The sequence below is a fragment of the Tachypleus tridentatus genome, chromosome 4, assembly GCF_004210375.1.
Source record: "Tachypleus tridentatus isolate NWPU-2018 chromosome 4, ASM421037v1, whole genome shotgun sequence".
NCBI classification, from domain to species: domain Eukaryota; kingdom Metazoa; phylum Arthropoda; class Merostomata; order Xiphosura; family Limulidae; genus Tachypleus; species Tachypleus tridentatus.
The window spans coordinates 74696527-74714567 of NC_134828.1; the positions used below are offsets into that span (position 1 = coordinate 74696527).

At 31.1% G+C, this 18041-nt stretch overlaps 1 protein-coding gene across 7 annotated transcripts in view; it reads right to left on the reverse strand.

Moving 5' to 3' along the window:
* Positions 1-18041, reverse strand: part of LOC143249453 (uncharacterized) — a 224768-nt gene that overhangs the window by 86152 nt on the left and 120575 nt on the right. For 6 of the 7 annotated variants that reach the window (XM_076499320.1, XM_076499322.1, XM_076499316.1 and 3 more), the window contains exons 2-4: positions 9324-9464; positions 5619-5685; positions 3219-3505 (exon numbers count right to left, since the gene is read on the reverse strand). In XM_076499320.1, the coding sequence (XP_076355435.1) occupies positions 3219-3479 (261 nt within the window). In that variant the 5' untranslated portion in view covers positions 3480-3505; positions 5619-5685; positions 9324-9464. The remainder of the gene's footprint in view (positions 1-3218; positions 3506-5618; positions 5686-9323; positions 9465-18041) is intronic. The other variant, XM_076499319.1, reaches the window with a different exon arrangement.

Below are 18041 nucleotides of genomic sequence, written 5' to 3' on the forward strand. Positions count from 1 at the left end.
AGAATTGTATTAAATATTTCTGTTGGTACAACATAAAATACTATTTGCTCTTCCACTACAATGGCACAATGCTTAGATGTTTTTGGAGACTGATCAATCATTACACCAAAATTCTTTTCTTTCATGACACTGTTAATGTTATTCCCATCCAAACTGTAATAATACATCTTGCATTCATTACAATTAAAACCCATCTGCCATTTCCATAACTCGACAATTGATCCCAAACTTTTTGTAAAGCAGCAGCATCCTCTTCACAACCAACAACATCCAAAACCATAATATCATCAGCAATTTATTGATAATTCCTTCATCTATGTTATTGGTGTAAATCAAAAAGAGAGCAATGGTCTTAAGACTAAGCCCAGAGGTACACCAGTTGCAACAGTAATCCAGTTTGACTAAACTTCATTTATAACAATCCTCTGCTTTATTCCATCCAGCTCTTCTTCCATCTAATTTTCTAACTTATCCCTCACACAGATAATTATTTACAAGCCTTTTACATTGCCCCTTGTCAAATGTTATTTACACTCTGACTCTTATCTACATAAGCAGTAACTTTTTCAAAGGTAAGTCAATATTTTCCATCAATGAAACCATGTTTACTATCCAAAAAAATTCTAAACTTTTGTTAAATGACTTTGCAAAGTATCTTATATCAAACATTCCATAATTTTCCCACAACTGATGCAAGACTAATAAGCCTACAATTACTGGGACAATTTCTATTACCTCCTTTGAAGATAGGAGTGACAGTAGCTTATTTCCAATCTGTTGGTACTTGTCCACTATTCAAAGACTTACAAAAAACACTGTGGCAAGTGGGTCACATATCCAATCTTTGATCTCCTTTAAAATCCTTAGGGAAATACTATCTGTTCCAGAACATTATCAGCCTTTAAACTTCCAAATTTAATTTTAACAAGCTCAGAATTTATGCAACTGTCCTGCTCAACACTGTTTTCATTAACTGATCAAGATGAGAAATATTCCTTAAGTCTTCATTAGTTAAAACTAAAGCAAAAGCAGAATTTAACAACCTTGCCATTTCATAATCGTTAGACAAAAGCCTTCCTTTATCATCCCTCAAGGGTCTTATCCCCATCTTAGCATTTTGTTTACTCCTAATATACTTTAAAAATTTCTTATTAATTTTTATATATTTTCAATCAAATGTTAATCATACAAATTTTTGGATATCCTTATTTCCTGTTTGACCAATTTTCTTAATCTTCTATAATACCAGTCAATTTAAATTTCTTAACTTTGTGATGCTTTTCTTTATTTTTATCATTTTAATCCTTTGTAAGCCAATCTTGTTTTCTTACGTGCATCAATCATTCTTTTTTGTAAGGAATACATGTTTTGAGCCTTGAAAAAATGTTTTCTTTAAATATTTTCCACATTTGCTCAGTGTTTCCAAATAATTCAGCTACCCAATTCATAACAGACAATTTGTTGCATCCTTTCAAAAAAAATTTTTTTTTTTTTTTTAGAAATTTGGGAGCAAAATATCATTATTTCCAATTCTCATATGCAGCAAAATATCACACTTAATATACCAATGATCACTTGCACCTAGGTGTTCCTCATTTTCTACCCTCTCAACAATTCCTATATTAGAAGTTGACAATAAATCTAATATAGCATTATTTCTAGTAAATTTCTTGATCAATTGGTGAAAATAGTTCATCCTGAACAGTATCCAGAAACCTTTCTCCCTCATGGTTTGACTCTAGTATTTCTCAATCAATGTTTGAAATTAAAATCACTCGTAACTGTTGCTTCATTAACAGATGAAATCTTAGTCTCTTTGTAAAGTTTCTCACTAGTTTCTTCAGTTTCAACAGGTTATCTGTCATAAATTCCTACCAAGAGCATTTTCCCTTGATATCCACTAAAAGAAACTCAAATGGGTTGAATATTCTTGCTATTGCTCTTAAAATTCTCAACTTCAAGATGTAACTCACAGTTTATATATAAAGCCACTTCTCTCCCCATACTTTTTACTACTCTGTCCATATTAAATAACCTATAACCATGTATTTCAAAGAAATTTCTGTCATCAAAATCATTTGCATTTAAACATATATCAGGATGGCTGGTATGGGTGTTAACATGACGAACCATCAACAAACCTCGCAATTAACAGATCTGACCAACAATTAAGCAATGAAGATTTACATCTATTCAACAAAGGACTAAACTTTGCAGTAACACCTAAAAGTATTCCATCTGTTGAAATGAAAGCCTGTTTGGAAGACCTAGTTAGAAGACTGGTGATCAATTCTGCACAAACTGAAAACAACGGAAAGCAACCACCAGATATAAATTCCATCAACAACTAAGAACCTTTCTTTCAAGGTAGAACTGAAAAGATCTATTTCCTCAAACACCTCAAAAGAGTATCTCAAACAACTTTTTAAAAGTATTTTCATGCAAAACCATCAACATAACTTCACAGAAAAGAAAACTAAAAAAACCTCACAAAAAGTGTTAATACCCATACCAGCGATCCTGAGATATATTTTTACTTCAAGTGGGTTTCTCATCATCATAATTGCATCTGCATTTAACCAAGTTTCAGTTTTCACCCTCATATCAAAATCTCCTATTCCTACCAGTACCCTAAAATCATCTATTTTTTTTCTTATACTTCTAATATTACAATAGTAACAATTAAGCTTACTCTTATAATTTCTTTTACACTGATCTCCTATGCTAAACTTTTCTTGTAAATCTCAATTTTGTTTAATTTAGTTTATCTCATCAGTACCTAGCCCTAATTTAAAACTTCCCTTATAATTGAGTTAATAGTCCTTGCAAACATGCCAGACATTTTCCTACTCAAGTGTAAACCATCCATTCCAAAAAGTTGCCTCCTCCAACTGAACTGGTTGTAAATTTAACGTATCTACTGATATGTATTCTTGCTATAAAACTGATATCAGTAGATACTTATTAATATTTGTGGTTGTAAATTTAACGTATCTACTGATATCAGTTTTATAGCAAGAATACATATCTTAACAACAAAACTACAGTTTTCAGGTAAAAATGTTCATGAAAATGCAGACAAATATAATAACATATTCATTAAATTCTCAATGTACAAACAAAACAATGTTTTAGTCACTTTTCAACTACAGTGCATGTAACAGACTTATTCTACAGTAAACAAATTTCAACTTTGGTAACTTTAAAACCTCTCTTACTCTGCAGGTAGTAATTAGTTCATCATCCATTAAGTAGTTATAGTTGGACTGAAGAGCTTCCCAAAAATCATCTTTTGCCGTTGGACTACCCCTAGCTGACCTTTCTTTCTCTCGCTGAAATTCAACTGACCCATGACTGACATCAAGGCTTCTCTCCTCTGACTTTACCTCTCTTTCCCTGCGCATAGTCAGGGGGCTAGCTGCACAAAGAGAGGAGAGGGAGAGACTATGTTGTATGGATTTAGAACTCAAAGTTGCCATAGTAACTGTCCTCCTGGCTTATTATCCTAGATTAATAAATTGAACATATCACAGATTATTAAACATTGACTAGTATCATTTACAGTTCAACAAGTTTTAACTAAAAGTATAACAAAGGTTAAACTATGTGCAACTCAGTATTTTCATCAAATCTAATACTTTAGGACCTTTTCCAGCTTTGAGAAGTGAAACAAAGCAGAGCCGAGTATAAAAATTGGGGTACATGCATTCTTCACATATGAACAATACATATTAAGCCATAACAGTTTAGTATATATTTAGTATCAAGGAAAAATCTTTGCCAGCCTGTGAATGTATCTTTTTTTGAACAAGTTGACTAATCCAGACCACACTTGGCATGCTAATTTAGTAGTCCAAAAGCAAACCAAATTAATATTAAATTTTCCCATATACTGAAAATTAAAAATGTTTTATAGAATAACTTGTATATATCATTACTGCAGTAGCTATTGTAAATAGTTAAGTTTGAGTAAAACACATAACACAGCAAAATTCTACACATTAAGAAGTGTAAATAAAATTCAGAATTTTGGCTTCTTTCTCATAACAGCCAAAATACATCAGTTAAATATCCAACTACAATATGCAGAATAAGAATATTGCTGTTGTTTAAGTTTACTACTCTTTTCTTCTGATTAACACCATTTAACTTCTGCTTAATATTAGGATTAGAATAAGCACTTGTGATTAAATCAGACAAGTATTTCATAATTAAAATATTTGTTTGGATATTTTTTACTTCCTGATGTAAAATATAGTTCTACATAGAAGTAAAATTAAAGATTACACTATGTAACAAAATTTTGACTTTTTCTTGTTCCTGGGCAGAAAGTGTTACTTCCCAATTGTTTATGCCTAAAGTAAATGGAAAAATGGAAAAGACCTATTTTTTTCTTCAAACTTTCTTTTTGCAACCTGAGAGCATATTATGAAAACTTGATGGGAGACTATATTTGGGGGCTGATACGTGAAAGTTATTTACATTACAGTTACAAATCTCAAAAAAACTACTCACTTCTAAACATTTTTGTATAACTTTAGTATAGATACATGTAAATGTTGATTCATATGTTGTTTTATTCAGATATTATGTAAATGAAAATGTGCAGATTTGCCCATTTTACATAAAAAATAGGTTAATTTCTAAATTTCGTTATCCAGGTCACAAAAGCAAAGTTTGAAAGGAATAATGGCCATTTTTTGTACTTTTACAACATAAGCAATTAAGAAATAACACATACTATTCAGGAAGAAAATGTGTGTTACATAGTGCTATTAAATTTAATGCAATAAATATACCACATTCAGACAGTAGAAATCTTGACCACATCTCTACTGTGTGATGGGCTGATTGAACAAGAACTGATGCATCCATTTAACAATTTCTGCCAAGTTTCTCCACTTGTACATCTCCTCATTTTTGATCCACTTTTCCTGTTTTACAACAATATTCTTTAACAACTGAATGCTACTGAAAAACCTTGCAAATATTTTACTAATTCTGGGCAAATTTGAACATGTTTTACACATTTTTAAGAGAAAAAAAAAAGGAGTGCAGTTCCCTTAAAATAATCATCAAAACTTTCAAGGTTAGACATTTAAACTGCATTACAAGAGCTTCAAAAAGAAAGCCCATAATAGACTTAGTGTTCACTTGTAAACTTTCATTGGATCTGTTGGGCTTTCACCAAGGGTAGAGCTGGTTATGCAATTTGCCACTCAAAAAAAATAAACAAACTGCACACCTACTTAATTTGTATTACTTTCTAATCATTACAATTTATCAACTTATTTTAAAAATCAGTTAGTAACTTAACAATATTTGGAATTTAAAATATATTAAAAAAGGGAAATAAAGAAAAATTAAGGTGTATATATATATATATATATTTTTCATTATGTTTTTTAAAGTTGACTATTTCAAATTATAAACTTAATTCATTTAAAGAGACCTATTTGCTCAAAGTATAGATATGTTCTTGACTCATTCTTTGAAAATCTCAGTTATTGAGAAACTTTAGTGGATAAAAATTATTCATACTAATTTCATGTAATAATTTCAAGTCATATTTATTTTAAAATTTCATTTTTCAAAACAGTAGTTTGGAGAAAGGTTACCTTTCTTTAGCTTGTTCATATGCTATCCTGTAACCACTTGATGGTGTCCAAGCTGAACATTATCAAACTGTAAGAACACAGACATGGCATATTATAACTTTTACTGTATTCAATTACTCTTGAAGTATAAGTAAAACTTAATGTACTATTTTTCAATCAGACTGTATCATCTAAAATCTTAGCCAGGATTCAAACATGGATGTTGAAATTTGATAAAACCTTTTTGCCCAAGGGACAAAATGCTAGAAAATCTACTTGCCATTCTTAAGAACCCACATGTTCCATCTTGATCCAATAAAATATTCACCATTAAAAGTAAATATAACTTGTAAGATTTTGCTTTTATTTAACAGTTAACCTAGTGAAAAAATTGTGGAATTTTTTCATTTAGAAAGCAAGATAAAATGCACTAATAATTAACTGCTTGCATAATTTGTATAAATTTAAATGCATAAAGTTTATTTGTCATACTATTTATATTAAATGCAATATTTCACAGACAGAGCATGATGGCATTGTATGTAAGGGTGGAGTGTTAACTTCAGATGAAAACAATGTAATAATAATATAACACCAATTTAAATATGTTTTTTACTGTGGGTGTTTCTGAGGGTTCATAAATTAAAGAGATTGCACATTTGTGTATATCAATTTTATACCCATGCTTCAAAGTATAAGCTGATTTTTTTTATATACATTATCTTTGGCATTAGTAACAACTTTACTAAACAACATATGAATGGTATGAAACTTAGCAACACTATACCACTGTACACTCTGAAGAATCATGTACAGTGGGAGATAGAACACAGTAATAAACACTATGCTTGATCTTTTTTTGCAAATGCTTTGAATGTAATGCCCTTTCAAACAGGTTCCTTGACATCTATGGATGAAAGGTTATTCTGTTTCCAATGTCACCTGACTTGAGCCCTTGTGACTTCTTTTCATTGAGATTATTAATAAATAATTAACATATTTACAGAAGCTTAAGGGTGCAGTAACTTAGTGTATGTATAGAAGTTCCTAGGTCACAATGTTGTGTATAGTGATACACCATTTGATACACTTATTGAACATGTGCCATATATTCTACTGAATCTCCCAGGTATATAGTGTAATGATGCCAAGTGCTGTGTAAATCATGTCACACAACAGTTAATACAGATACAAAATATATTACATCATCATCATATATCTGTGTTATCTGAAGATAATTAAGTTTATCATTGCAACTAATTTTTATCTTAACATCTCATTTTCATTAAGTACACCAACAACAGAAACATCCAGGATAGTCAAGTTGGATTTTGAAACCAGTTCTGTAAAATACATAAAATAATTATATTTAAAAATTCAAATATTTTAATATAAATAAACTGAATAAACCAAGGAGTTCAATAATCAATAACAAACATACTACTACAAAATAATGTGATATTAAATTATTTTTATCCTAAAGATTAATAGATAATGGATAACTTATTTGATGATAACAACAGGTAACAGTTTATCATAAGTGTGAAAATGGATAAATTTGATAAATTATAAAATGAAGTAGAAAGAAGCATGAAAATTCACTAGAAGCATTGCTATAAATCATTAATTAATTGAAAAATTTGTTGAAGATAACCTACATCAGTTCCTTTTGGAAACAAAACTTTTAAGTAAACTAAACACAACACACATTTATAAATCTTATAATTTGGAATCTACCAATCAAAAACAATTAGTGCAATTTTAAAACTGAGAAGCTTCATTTAACCATTAAAATCAAATTATGTTCTAAAGTCTTGAATTAAGTGCAAGTTTCCAGGAAGAGCATCACTTTCCTACTCATAACTGTAAGATTGAAAATACTTTTAAAATTGTGAGGATAATCATTTCTTAGCTTTGACATTACACTATGGATCATTTTATTTAAAAAAATCACAACTGATGATTATCTGAATGAGTGAAATGTGTTTTGCATGGTATGATAGAAATAAAAAAATATAAATTGATACTCAGAGATAGATAAGGTGTGTTTCAACAACTGAATATTATATATCTTTTAAGTACCTATGATTTTGGTAAATACAAAAAAATACAAGATTAAAACCACCTGTTATTTATTACATAATATTAACTGTATGGTAACTAAAATTAAAGATTTAATTATGCAGTGATATAATCATATTTACTTCATACAAGAAGATAAAAAACTTTAAATCTATGGTGGTAAGCTACTTATTTTATATTTTAACTGAGTGAAACTAAACCTGAAAAACAAGATGTATTTAAAATTAATAAAAACATTTTAAAACCTATCAACAAGAGAAACCAACAATCATAAGTCTTTAATCAAAAGTATACAAACTTCAGCAAAAGTCTAATATAATCAGGCCTAAAGAAATAAAATCAGTTCTATTTATAACAACAACCACTACTACATGATGTCACTTATTTTGATCAATCATTTCTAAACTTGCAGATAAAACAAGGCTCATATTGGCTAGATATACTGTATTGAGCATACTTTAAAATTAGTTGTACTCCTCATAATTGAATTTAAATATATTAATTAGACAATTATTGAAAACAATAAAGTAAGAATAGTGCATGTAATAGAGTCATCTTTTAGACATCAAGAATCAATGATCAAAGACATTATTACAACACACTGAGGCTATGAAGTGAAGATAATCTGGGAGTCATTTAACTTAATTATTATTACCTTTATGTATTGATCACTTATTAATCTATACATATTTGCACATCATTTAGCAGGCAAAAAAACCCATAAATGTTTATATATATTTTCCTGTCAAAGTTCCTTTTCATTATAATATAGTAACCTGAAAATGTCTCACAGCTGTTATGTAATTTAGCCGTAGTAACAGAAGAAATCTATTTAAAAAAATCACCCTTGAGGTTCTACATAATACCAGCTAGTATAACAATCAAATAACTTCATAGCCATTACTTCTGGCTAAATGCTATAAAAAGAGAAAATTGTAAATTTGTAAAGATTATATATATACAACAGCCTTTGTTGATTTTACTTTATGTTTCAGCTAAATACTTGTAAAATGTCAGGTAAGAGAATGTTATCCCTTGGAGCCCTACATAAGATGCAAGTCAAAAGTTCTGAAACAAAGAGAATATAAGCACAATTTTGGTGGTCTAAAGATTATGAAATGCGATGCTTAATATATTATACAACCATAATTATCCCTCTTTGTATGAAAATCTTAATTGAACCAACCCTAAATTTCTGAAAGATAGGTCTAGCATATACATGTTGCATTAATAGCCTACATTTACAAAGTGAGATATAATAAATACAATTAAAATTTTGAAACATTTTCTGATGTAATTTAAACTATTTCATTGTACTTCAATTAAACAGTAAATGTGAAAACATATTTTGCCAAAAAATATAGCTAAAAAACAGTTACTTTTAGATACAACTACTCTTTGCCTTCAAGGAAAGACTAGAATTTAGCTAAAAAATGTAAATTTTGACACAGTGCAAATAAACAGTTACATGAACAATAGTTTTAAACTGATATATATTCAAATAACAGTTACATTAAGCCAACTCAAAATGTATATATTTGAGTAATAACAAAGTCAGAATAGGTCCTTGTATGTTTTTTGTGATTGCCACATACACACTTTTAGGTAATAAAAATCTACTTAATTTCAAGAAAGAAACAATACCTTAACTGCAAGCAAATGACAGTTCTCTGAACCCACAAAGTACCATGTGGTGATTTTGTTTCATCAGCTATTCTCTTGCAGCAAAGAATCTTGTTGACAAATTCCTTATGCCTCAGCTTATCTGAATTCCATCCTAAACACCTACAGAAACAGATAAAAATGTAACTACATAATGTGTCAGCATCACATGAACAAATTATAAATAAAATTGCAATATTCATCCAAAACACTCACAACATAAACTGTGTTATACATTTTTATGTATTAATTCTACACATCAGGAAAAACTTTCAAACAAATCCTTACCTTCTTCAGAAATACATTTTATAAAAAATCACAACAACTGTCTAACCCTTAAACTAAGTCTAGACTAAAATCAGGAAAAATGGTGTATTAAAGAAACAAATGTAAGATGCAAGAGAAGTAGTCTAATTCAATTTCAAATTCTTATTTGGTGCTGTTATAAACACAGCTTCATCAAGTGAGATTATTACATTATTTTTCCTGTCTGTGTCATACCAGAACAAAGACAGTTTATTGAAGCATGCCTACTTCATTATAAGTTACTATGCATACATACAGTGCAGCATTACTACTAGTAATCAAAGTAAGGGGTCAGAGGTAACAGATACAGAATAAAATCACCAGAAAAACAACTAGAAAGTTCTGCCTTACCTCCCATACTCTTACAAATGTTTCTGATATCTTATGCATAAAATTAATTTTTCATGAATGTCATAATTACTCAATCATTGCTATAGATTTAATAAAGTTTTAAAAAATTGTTGCTAAATGCTACAAACAGTGAATTATAACATAGCACTACTAACAATAGCTGAAAAAATGATACGGAAGTTTAACTGTAACGTAACAATACATAGACAAAATAATACAATATAAATATTTCTTTTTTCTTCTCCTTACAAACGTATCAATATTTTGTTTTTTTTTAATTCAAAAATTAAATTTTATTTGCAACATAACAATCTTGCCTTTAAAACTTGTACAGTTTGACAGAACATCACTAAAAATTGAATTTTTACACAAAAGCTTAGACACTATTCAAGTACCTTTTCTAACTATTTATTGGTGAAGCTAACTTTGCACAATAGTTTCATTCAATTAGCTACAAAATGTGAGGTATAATATGGGGTTGGGGTGGTAGTACCTGCCCAGCATTTTTGACAGGCACTAGTGCAAGAATAACTAAGAAATTAATACAAAATAATGTGTGTATGTTTATATATATAAACAAACATAAACACACTTTTGGATGAAAGTATCAAGAAAAATCTTAATCTTAAACCCATTTTCCTTTTTACTTGTGTTTGAAACACACAAGAAATGGTAAATATATTAGTTATTGTAAAACAACATTAAAAATCTTTAAATGTACAATGAGAAAATGTTGACCAGTTAACATGAATGATAATATTTCTTAAACATGTTTTCTAGTAAGGAATTGATCTTTTAGGTAAGTATCAATCAAAGATACATAAAACACACCTTAAGGTTTTGAATTTAAAATATTAAAAGAAAAAGATATTAAACTTCCCAGAGGTCAAACAAATAACTAAAATCAGTTCTAATCTCAAACCCAAGTAACAATATTCTTGTTCACATGCATCTTTTTATAAATTGTTTCCACTTAGCAATTTTACAGTTGACTGACTACATGCACACACCTACATAATGTCAGACAAAACATTTTTTGTTAGCTGAAAGAAAGGTGGAAATATCAAATTCACCAAGTCACAGATAATGTAGTTGTTTTAACATGTTACAACTATATAGAATATAAACATGAAACAAAACATTCAACACTACCTGTGGACATTCTGCTCAGAAAACTTAAGATACAAAGATCTGCCAGACCTCTACAAATTCAGAACTCCTAATGTAAAGTAATATATACATATAGCTTCTATTGGACATCTACTTTGTATAATTCCTATCTATCCAGATAGACTGAGCATTTTATTTGTTTAATGGTTCAGTGAGCAATAATGACTTAAAAATACATTAATGAAGTCCTTTTAATTCCCTTCTGTTTAGCTGAGATAGGTTTGATTGTTACAAAGCCTTTGACCTTCATAACACATCTAAGTTTATGCCCTACTTTTGCACTTTGGACCTACCAGCTTCTTTGAAGAATATCTGTGAGTGGTCTTCTTGTATACATGTCCCTGTTATGTACTATGCTTATGTTATGCTTCAGTAAACAGTAAAATAGTAGAAAATACTTATGCACTGTAGGACAGCCACAAAGCTCAATTTCATAGCACTACAAATAATATATTCTTCAGTTTAATTACCAGTTAGCTTAAAAAACAGAAGAAAAACTTTCCCATTATACAACACAATCAGTTCAACAATTTTCTTACTCAATAATCTACCTGAATCAAAAGACAGATGATTAATTATACTGCCAATTGTTCTTGAAGACATTATAATTTCAGGCATATGATTTTCTACTACACAAACATTATTGCAAAGGTTGCCAATCTTTAAGACATTTGAAGGTCTCTTTAAACTGAGACCTTTTCTTATATGATATTAAGGGACTTTGAACTGCTGTTATAAAATAGTGTACTTGTTTTTCTCACTAACAAATGTTGGGCTAAAGAGAACACACTGAGCATGTTGACACTTGTATCCATATAAATTTGGTATTGTTTCATTACAATTGGTGTAAATTCAATTTGAGATTACTTTACAGCTTCACTTTTCACATATATCTCAAGAATGCTCCTATGAACAACTTATCTGAAACCATATGATTAAACAAATATTTTTGATTGAGTGATGTTGATAAAATTGTTTACTTGGTAATATGTGTAAAATATTTTTCTCTGTGATAATATATTTTATTTGTTATCAGTACTTAATGTATGTTCAGGCTTATCATAATACAAGATACAGAAAGTCAAAGCTGATAATGAATGATTTGAATATAATAAAGTTAGGGTTAAGAACCACAAAAAGATTTTGTTTGGATGATTTTCTATTTGATGCATTCATATTCTATGAGAACCACAGCATAAATAGAGCTAAACACTAGTTAAGCCATGGAATCTACAAGTTTATATGTATTTCATCATAAACTAAATAAGCAGCTTTCAACAGAAGCTAATACATCACTTTAATTATAGAAAATAAGACAAATACATGTATTTCTTGGACATTTTTACACTCAGTATCATTACCCACATAATCACTATAACTAATTTTTACTGGCAATACACAAGTAACTGAATTAATAAAAAAAATGATTATTTAATAACTGTCCAATATGGATCACATTTGATTTAAATTAAAATATGCAAATATGTAGTTACAGATATAATGTACTACATACTCTGTTCTAACAATATCATAATTCCCTAGATGGTGGTGATTAGCATATGTGGACCTATCCAACATATTATCAGAATATATAGTCTATGTTAATTACTTCCTTTAAAAACATAAGGTTACATATTTATTAACAAATCCAATACTACATAGTAATAGAATTATGAAGATTGTGAAGAAGGGTATGAGATGAGCACAACATAAATGCTACTTCTTTATCAAGAGAAAATAAAGATTATTAGAGCAAGTTGTACTGATAGTTTGAACCATGTTTGGATTTCATCCAACAAATTCTAAGGTGCACATCTGTATACATCCAGTTAAAATTAAAGTTATACTCTGTCAAGTAGTAGTGATGTCAAATAACACAGGGTAGGTTTCTTAAGAGATAGACAATGGTCAAGTATAGATAGCTGCCAACATTCTTGGTGTAAATAAATGTGTGAATGTTACTTTAAGAACCAGGACAAACATATTAGCATGAAATGGTCTGAATTAAAATGTAACAGCTCAAAACCTGCTACTAAGAGGAGTAAGCAAACCAAAGATTTGTAATGGACATTGGACCACATTGGTGAAATAAACAAAGTTGAGGACCTATTATCTTTATAAATCAATCCAAGTTTCAATTGTTTAGCAACAATAAACAACAGTTTATGTGAAGGTAAAAAGAAAAACAGTATCAATGTACATCTAAAGTGAAGCAGGTACCAGAGTCACAGTCAACGTACAACATCCAAAAAGAAGCAGGTACCAGTATCACATAGTAAATGTGCAACATCTAAAGTGAAGCAGGTACCAGTATCACAGTCAATGTACAACATCCAAAAAAAAGCAGGTAACAGTATCACACAGTAAATGTGCAACATCTAAAGTGAAGCATGCACCAGTATCACAGTCAATGTGCAACATCTAAAGTGAAGCATGCACCAGTATCACAGTCAATGTGCAACATCTAAAGTGAAGCATGCACCAGTATCACAGTCAATGTACATCTAAAGTGAAGCATGCACCAGTATCACAGTCAATGTACAATATCTAAAGTGAAGCTGTACTATTCTGGTTTGATGACTTTTGCATAACTTTTAGGTGCTACTGATTTTACTGTAACAGATTTTTCTCCTGATTGTATCAACAATACTGAGCAGTAAATTTGACTTTCTTAACACATGCCTGTTGTAAACTTTATTTTCATCATTTCAGCTCTTTGTTATAATGAGTTGTTATTTGGTCATGCTAAAAGACTGAGAAAACATGACAGGATTTACCAATTTCCATATGTTTAACTCATAAAGAAAAAGAAAAAAGTAAGATACTAGCTGGAATACAAGTCGAGCGCCCTAATAACAATGGCCATGCTCGGCATATCCTGGACGGGGAGACATGTAACTTCATGATTAATGAAATGTTATCTTGGGGTTGGAGAAGTTGCTTCCCATATAAACAGTTGTGAAAAAAAGCAAAGACGCCAATAAAGATATTAAAACACAAAACGTGAAACCAAAATTTTGTATGTATCCCTAAAAAAACACAAGAAACTTAAGTAAATCTGGTGAAACGCCATCAACAGGGGGGGAAAGTAGTGGTAAAAAAAGAAAAGACTCGAAACACCCATAAAAAACGCAAAACTGAAAATCTGTATGTATCCCCACCACGGACCTAATGAATCTGTGAAGTAGTCGTATGGGCAGACAACACAGTACTATTATGTTTATATAGATATTTCTGTGTGAAATAATTTACTACTGCCTCTATCACAAAACGTCGATAATTATTTTACAACCTATTATAAGCTAAAATAGTCTAGATTTTTACAACATAGAAGATTACCAGCGGATATCAACGACATAAAATATAAGCCGATGTCCTCTACTGACAGTAAAACAGTAATTATATGTTTGTCAGTTTATGCCAATACTACGACAAATTATATTTCCGATGGCAGGTCAATGAGTTAAAGGTAAAGATAAAATAAGTTATTCACAAGCATAATGAACATCGATCTATTTCAATGACTTGTCAAGAATAACTTTACAGTTATCTCATCATTCTTGTGTACTAAGCACTGACTACACCAATAAAAATTTATTACAGTCTACTTACCATGCCACTTTACAGTGAAAGTCAACTAACCGCCCTAATATCGACTGAATTATAAAAAAATGGCTCTCTCTCTCGCACGAAAAATACGATACGATCAACAAAGAAGTATTCTCGTATTATGACTCATCGCGTCTTCAAAAGTCAGTGCAATTCAAGCCGTTTCGGACCATCCTAAAGTACATGTACATTTTAGCACAAATGACACTGTGCTTTGCTGTTCTTCAGCTAGTTGAAATAATGAGACCTTACGACATGACGCCGTCTAAGAATCGGTAACAGTTTATTCTATGAAGTGCAACAGTTATAATGAACAAACAAAAAAACAACTGTGGGGCATTAAAGTGATACTAAGATGCTTTCATATCAAAAACAAATTAAGTCAATAACAAAAAACAACTAAAACTGATATGTTATTCTCTGACGAGCACATTATGGATTATTGTTGAATATTGAAACAAAAAATACATCTTCAAATAATTACACTCTTCACTAACTTACCTAAAATTTCCTTTAAACTTCTCTAACTGTTCAAACTGTCATGTTAAGACACACGTAAATAAGTAATTTACCTTCAAATATCAAATATGTGACGTTTCAGACGCTAAGCAGTCAAAATTCATCCTACACAATAGCTATTACATTTAATGAAATTAGCACTGTTTTTCTACAATTAGAGACATATTGCCTAATCTGTTGTGAAATGAAAGGTGAATAATAAAATTCGATTTTTGTAACAAATATATTTATTAAACAGCTGGAGGTTCCTACTTAAAATGCGAGTTACATTCCAAGGTCAGTCACTACAGGCTATTATCATTATTCCTAAAATGTGACTTACATTCCAAGGTCAGTCACTACAGGCTATTATCATTATTACTAAACCAGTTGCTTATTAGTCCACGCTCACCGTAATTGTAACGACAATGGCAAATACAGAGAATTCACTATTAAACTAACGCTCACATAAATGTATTTATTAATTGAAGGCTGTCTCACCAAAAACATTAATAAAATGCTGTTAACATATACATTACATGGCCAAAAGTATGTGACCACCCGACCATTGAACCCACATGTGCTTGTTGAATATCTCATTCCAAAACCATGAGAACTGGTTCTCCCCTTTGTTGTAGCAGCAAAAGCCTCCATTCTTCTGGGAAGGCTTTTCACTAGATTTTGGAACATTGCTGCTGAGATTCGCTCCTATTCAGCCACAAGAGTATTACTGAGGTCGGGCAAAGAAGGCCTGGCTCGCAGTCAGCTTTGCAATTCATCCCAAAGTGTTCGATGGGGTTGAGGCCATGGTTCTGTGCATGCCAGTCAAGTTCCTTCCCATCAACCTCGGCAAACCATGTCTTTATAGACCTCGCTTTGTGCACGGGGGCACTGTCATGCTAAAACAAAAAAGGGCCTTCCCCAAATTGTTGCCACAAAGTTGGAAGCATACAATTCTCTAGTACGTTAGTGTATGGTATAGCATTAATATTTCTCTTCACTGGAATTAAAAAGCCTAGCCCAAACCATGAAAAACAGCCCCAGACCATTATTCCTCCTCCACAAAACTTCACAGTTGGCACCATGCATTAAGGCAGGTAGCATTCTCCTAGCATATGCCAAACTGCCAAATAGTAAAGCGTGATTCATCACTCCAGAGTACACGTTTCCACTGTTCCAAAGGCCAATGACGGTGTGCTTTACACCACTCCAGCTGACGCTTGGCATTGCCATATGATCTTAAGCTTGTTTGCGGCTGCTCGGCCATGGAAACTCATTTCATGAAGCTCTCGACGAACAGATATTGTGCTGACGTTACTTCCAGAGGCAGTTTGGAGCTCGGTAGTAAGTGTTGCAACTGTGGACAGACAATTTTTACACGCTTCGCGCTTCAGCACTCGGCGGTCCCGTTCTGTGGTCTTGTATGGCCTACCGCTTCGTGGCTGAGTTGTTGTTGCTCTTAAACGTTTGCATTTCACAATAACAGCACTTACACAGTTGATCGGGGCAGCTCTAGAAGAGCAGGAATTTGACGAACTGACTTGTTGGAATGGCAGCATCCTATGACAATGCCACATTGAAACTCACTGAGTTCTTCAGTACGACCCCTTCTACTTTCAACATTTGTCTATGGAAATTGCATGGCTGTATGCTTGATTTTATGCACCTGCTAGCAATGGGTGTGGATGAAATAGCCGAACTCACTAATTAGAAAGGGTGGCTATATACTTTTGGTCATGTAGTGTATTACAGGCATCATAATCTCACTATACAGTGTCGTGCTAGGAACTCAAAACAGTTTAACTAAAACCTTATATATAGTATCATAATAATTTGGTTATACCTATTTTGTGATGTTTTATATCTGTACTTTTAATACTTGAGTCTGGTGTTGTAACGAAATTTCCGAATTTTTTTTTTTAATTTAAACATAAAATATATTTTCTAAAGCAAATTATTCTTTGAATATCTCGTCCAGTGGCATAATACATTTTGTAATGAAACAAAGTATAATATGCAAACTTAATAGCAACTTCAATCCAGCATTAAAGACTTTTGATATTCAATGTAATGTTAAATGGTTCACATATAGCACACTGTTCCTTGGAAAGTTGTTTCCATGACACAAAATATTGAAGTTATTAAAGATTTTAACTTGAAGTCAAATTCTAACTATTTTTAAAGTTCTGTAAATGTGTATATCACAGGTTTACAACTCAATAATGGCGACTCTGAAACTAAACTTTAATACAATGGTATTTATTGTAACACATAAAACGTTATACAGAAAGAAATCCCATACACTAAGTTGGATTTGGTATTTTTGCCCATTTAAGGGAAGATTCAAGTAAAATTTGCCTTATAAGACAGGTTAATAGAAAATTATAAAATACACCAGTGTTCGATGGGGTTGAGGTCAGGGTTCTGTGAAGGCCAGTCAAGTTCTTTCCCACCAACCTCGGCAAACCATGTCTTTATGGACCTCGCTTTGTTGAATGTGAAGTCAACGCACTTAAAGGCAGATATCATTCAATTTTTTGATTTAAGATTTATTGTTCTGATATCGTACCTTTAGCATTTACTACAAAAACAGAATGAGCAACGTAACGCGCGTCTTGACAGTCTTTATTTTTAGTGAAAAGTAAAGCAGTACAAATAATAGCCGAAACAAGTTCCCATCAACAGCCAATAATATTTATATTAGAGCGATATGCTATAGTTTATTCGCGTTAAAGACATTCATGTACAAATGCGGTAAAATTATTT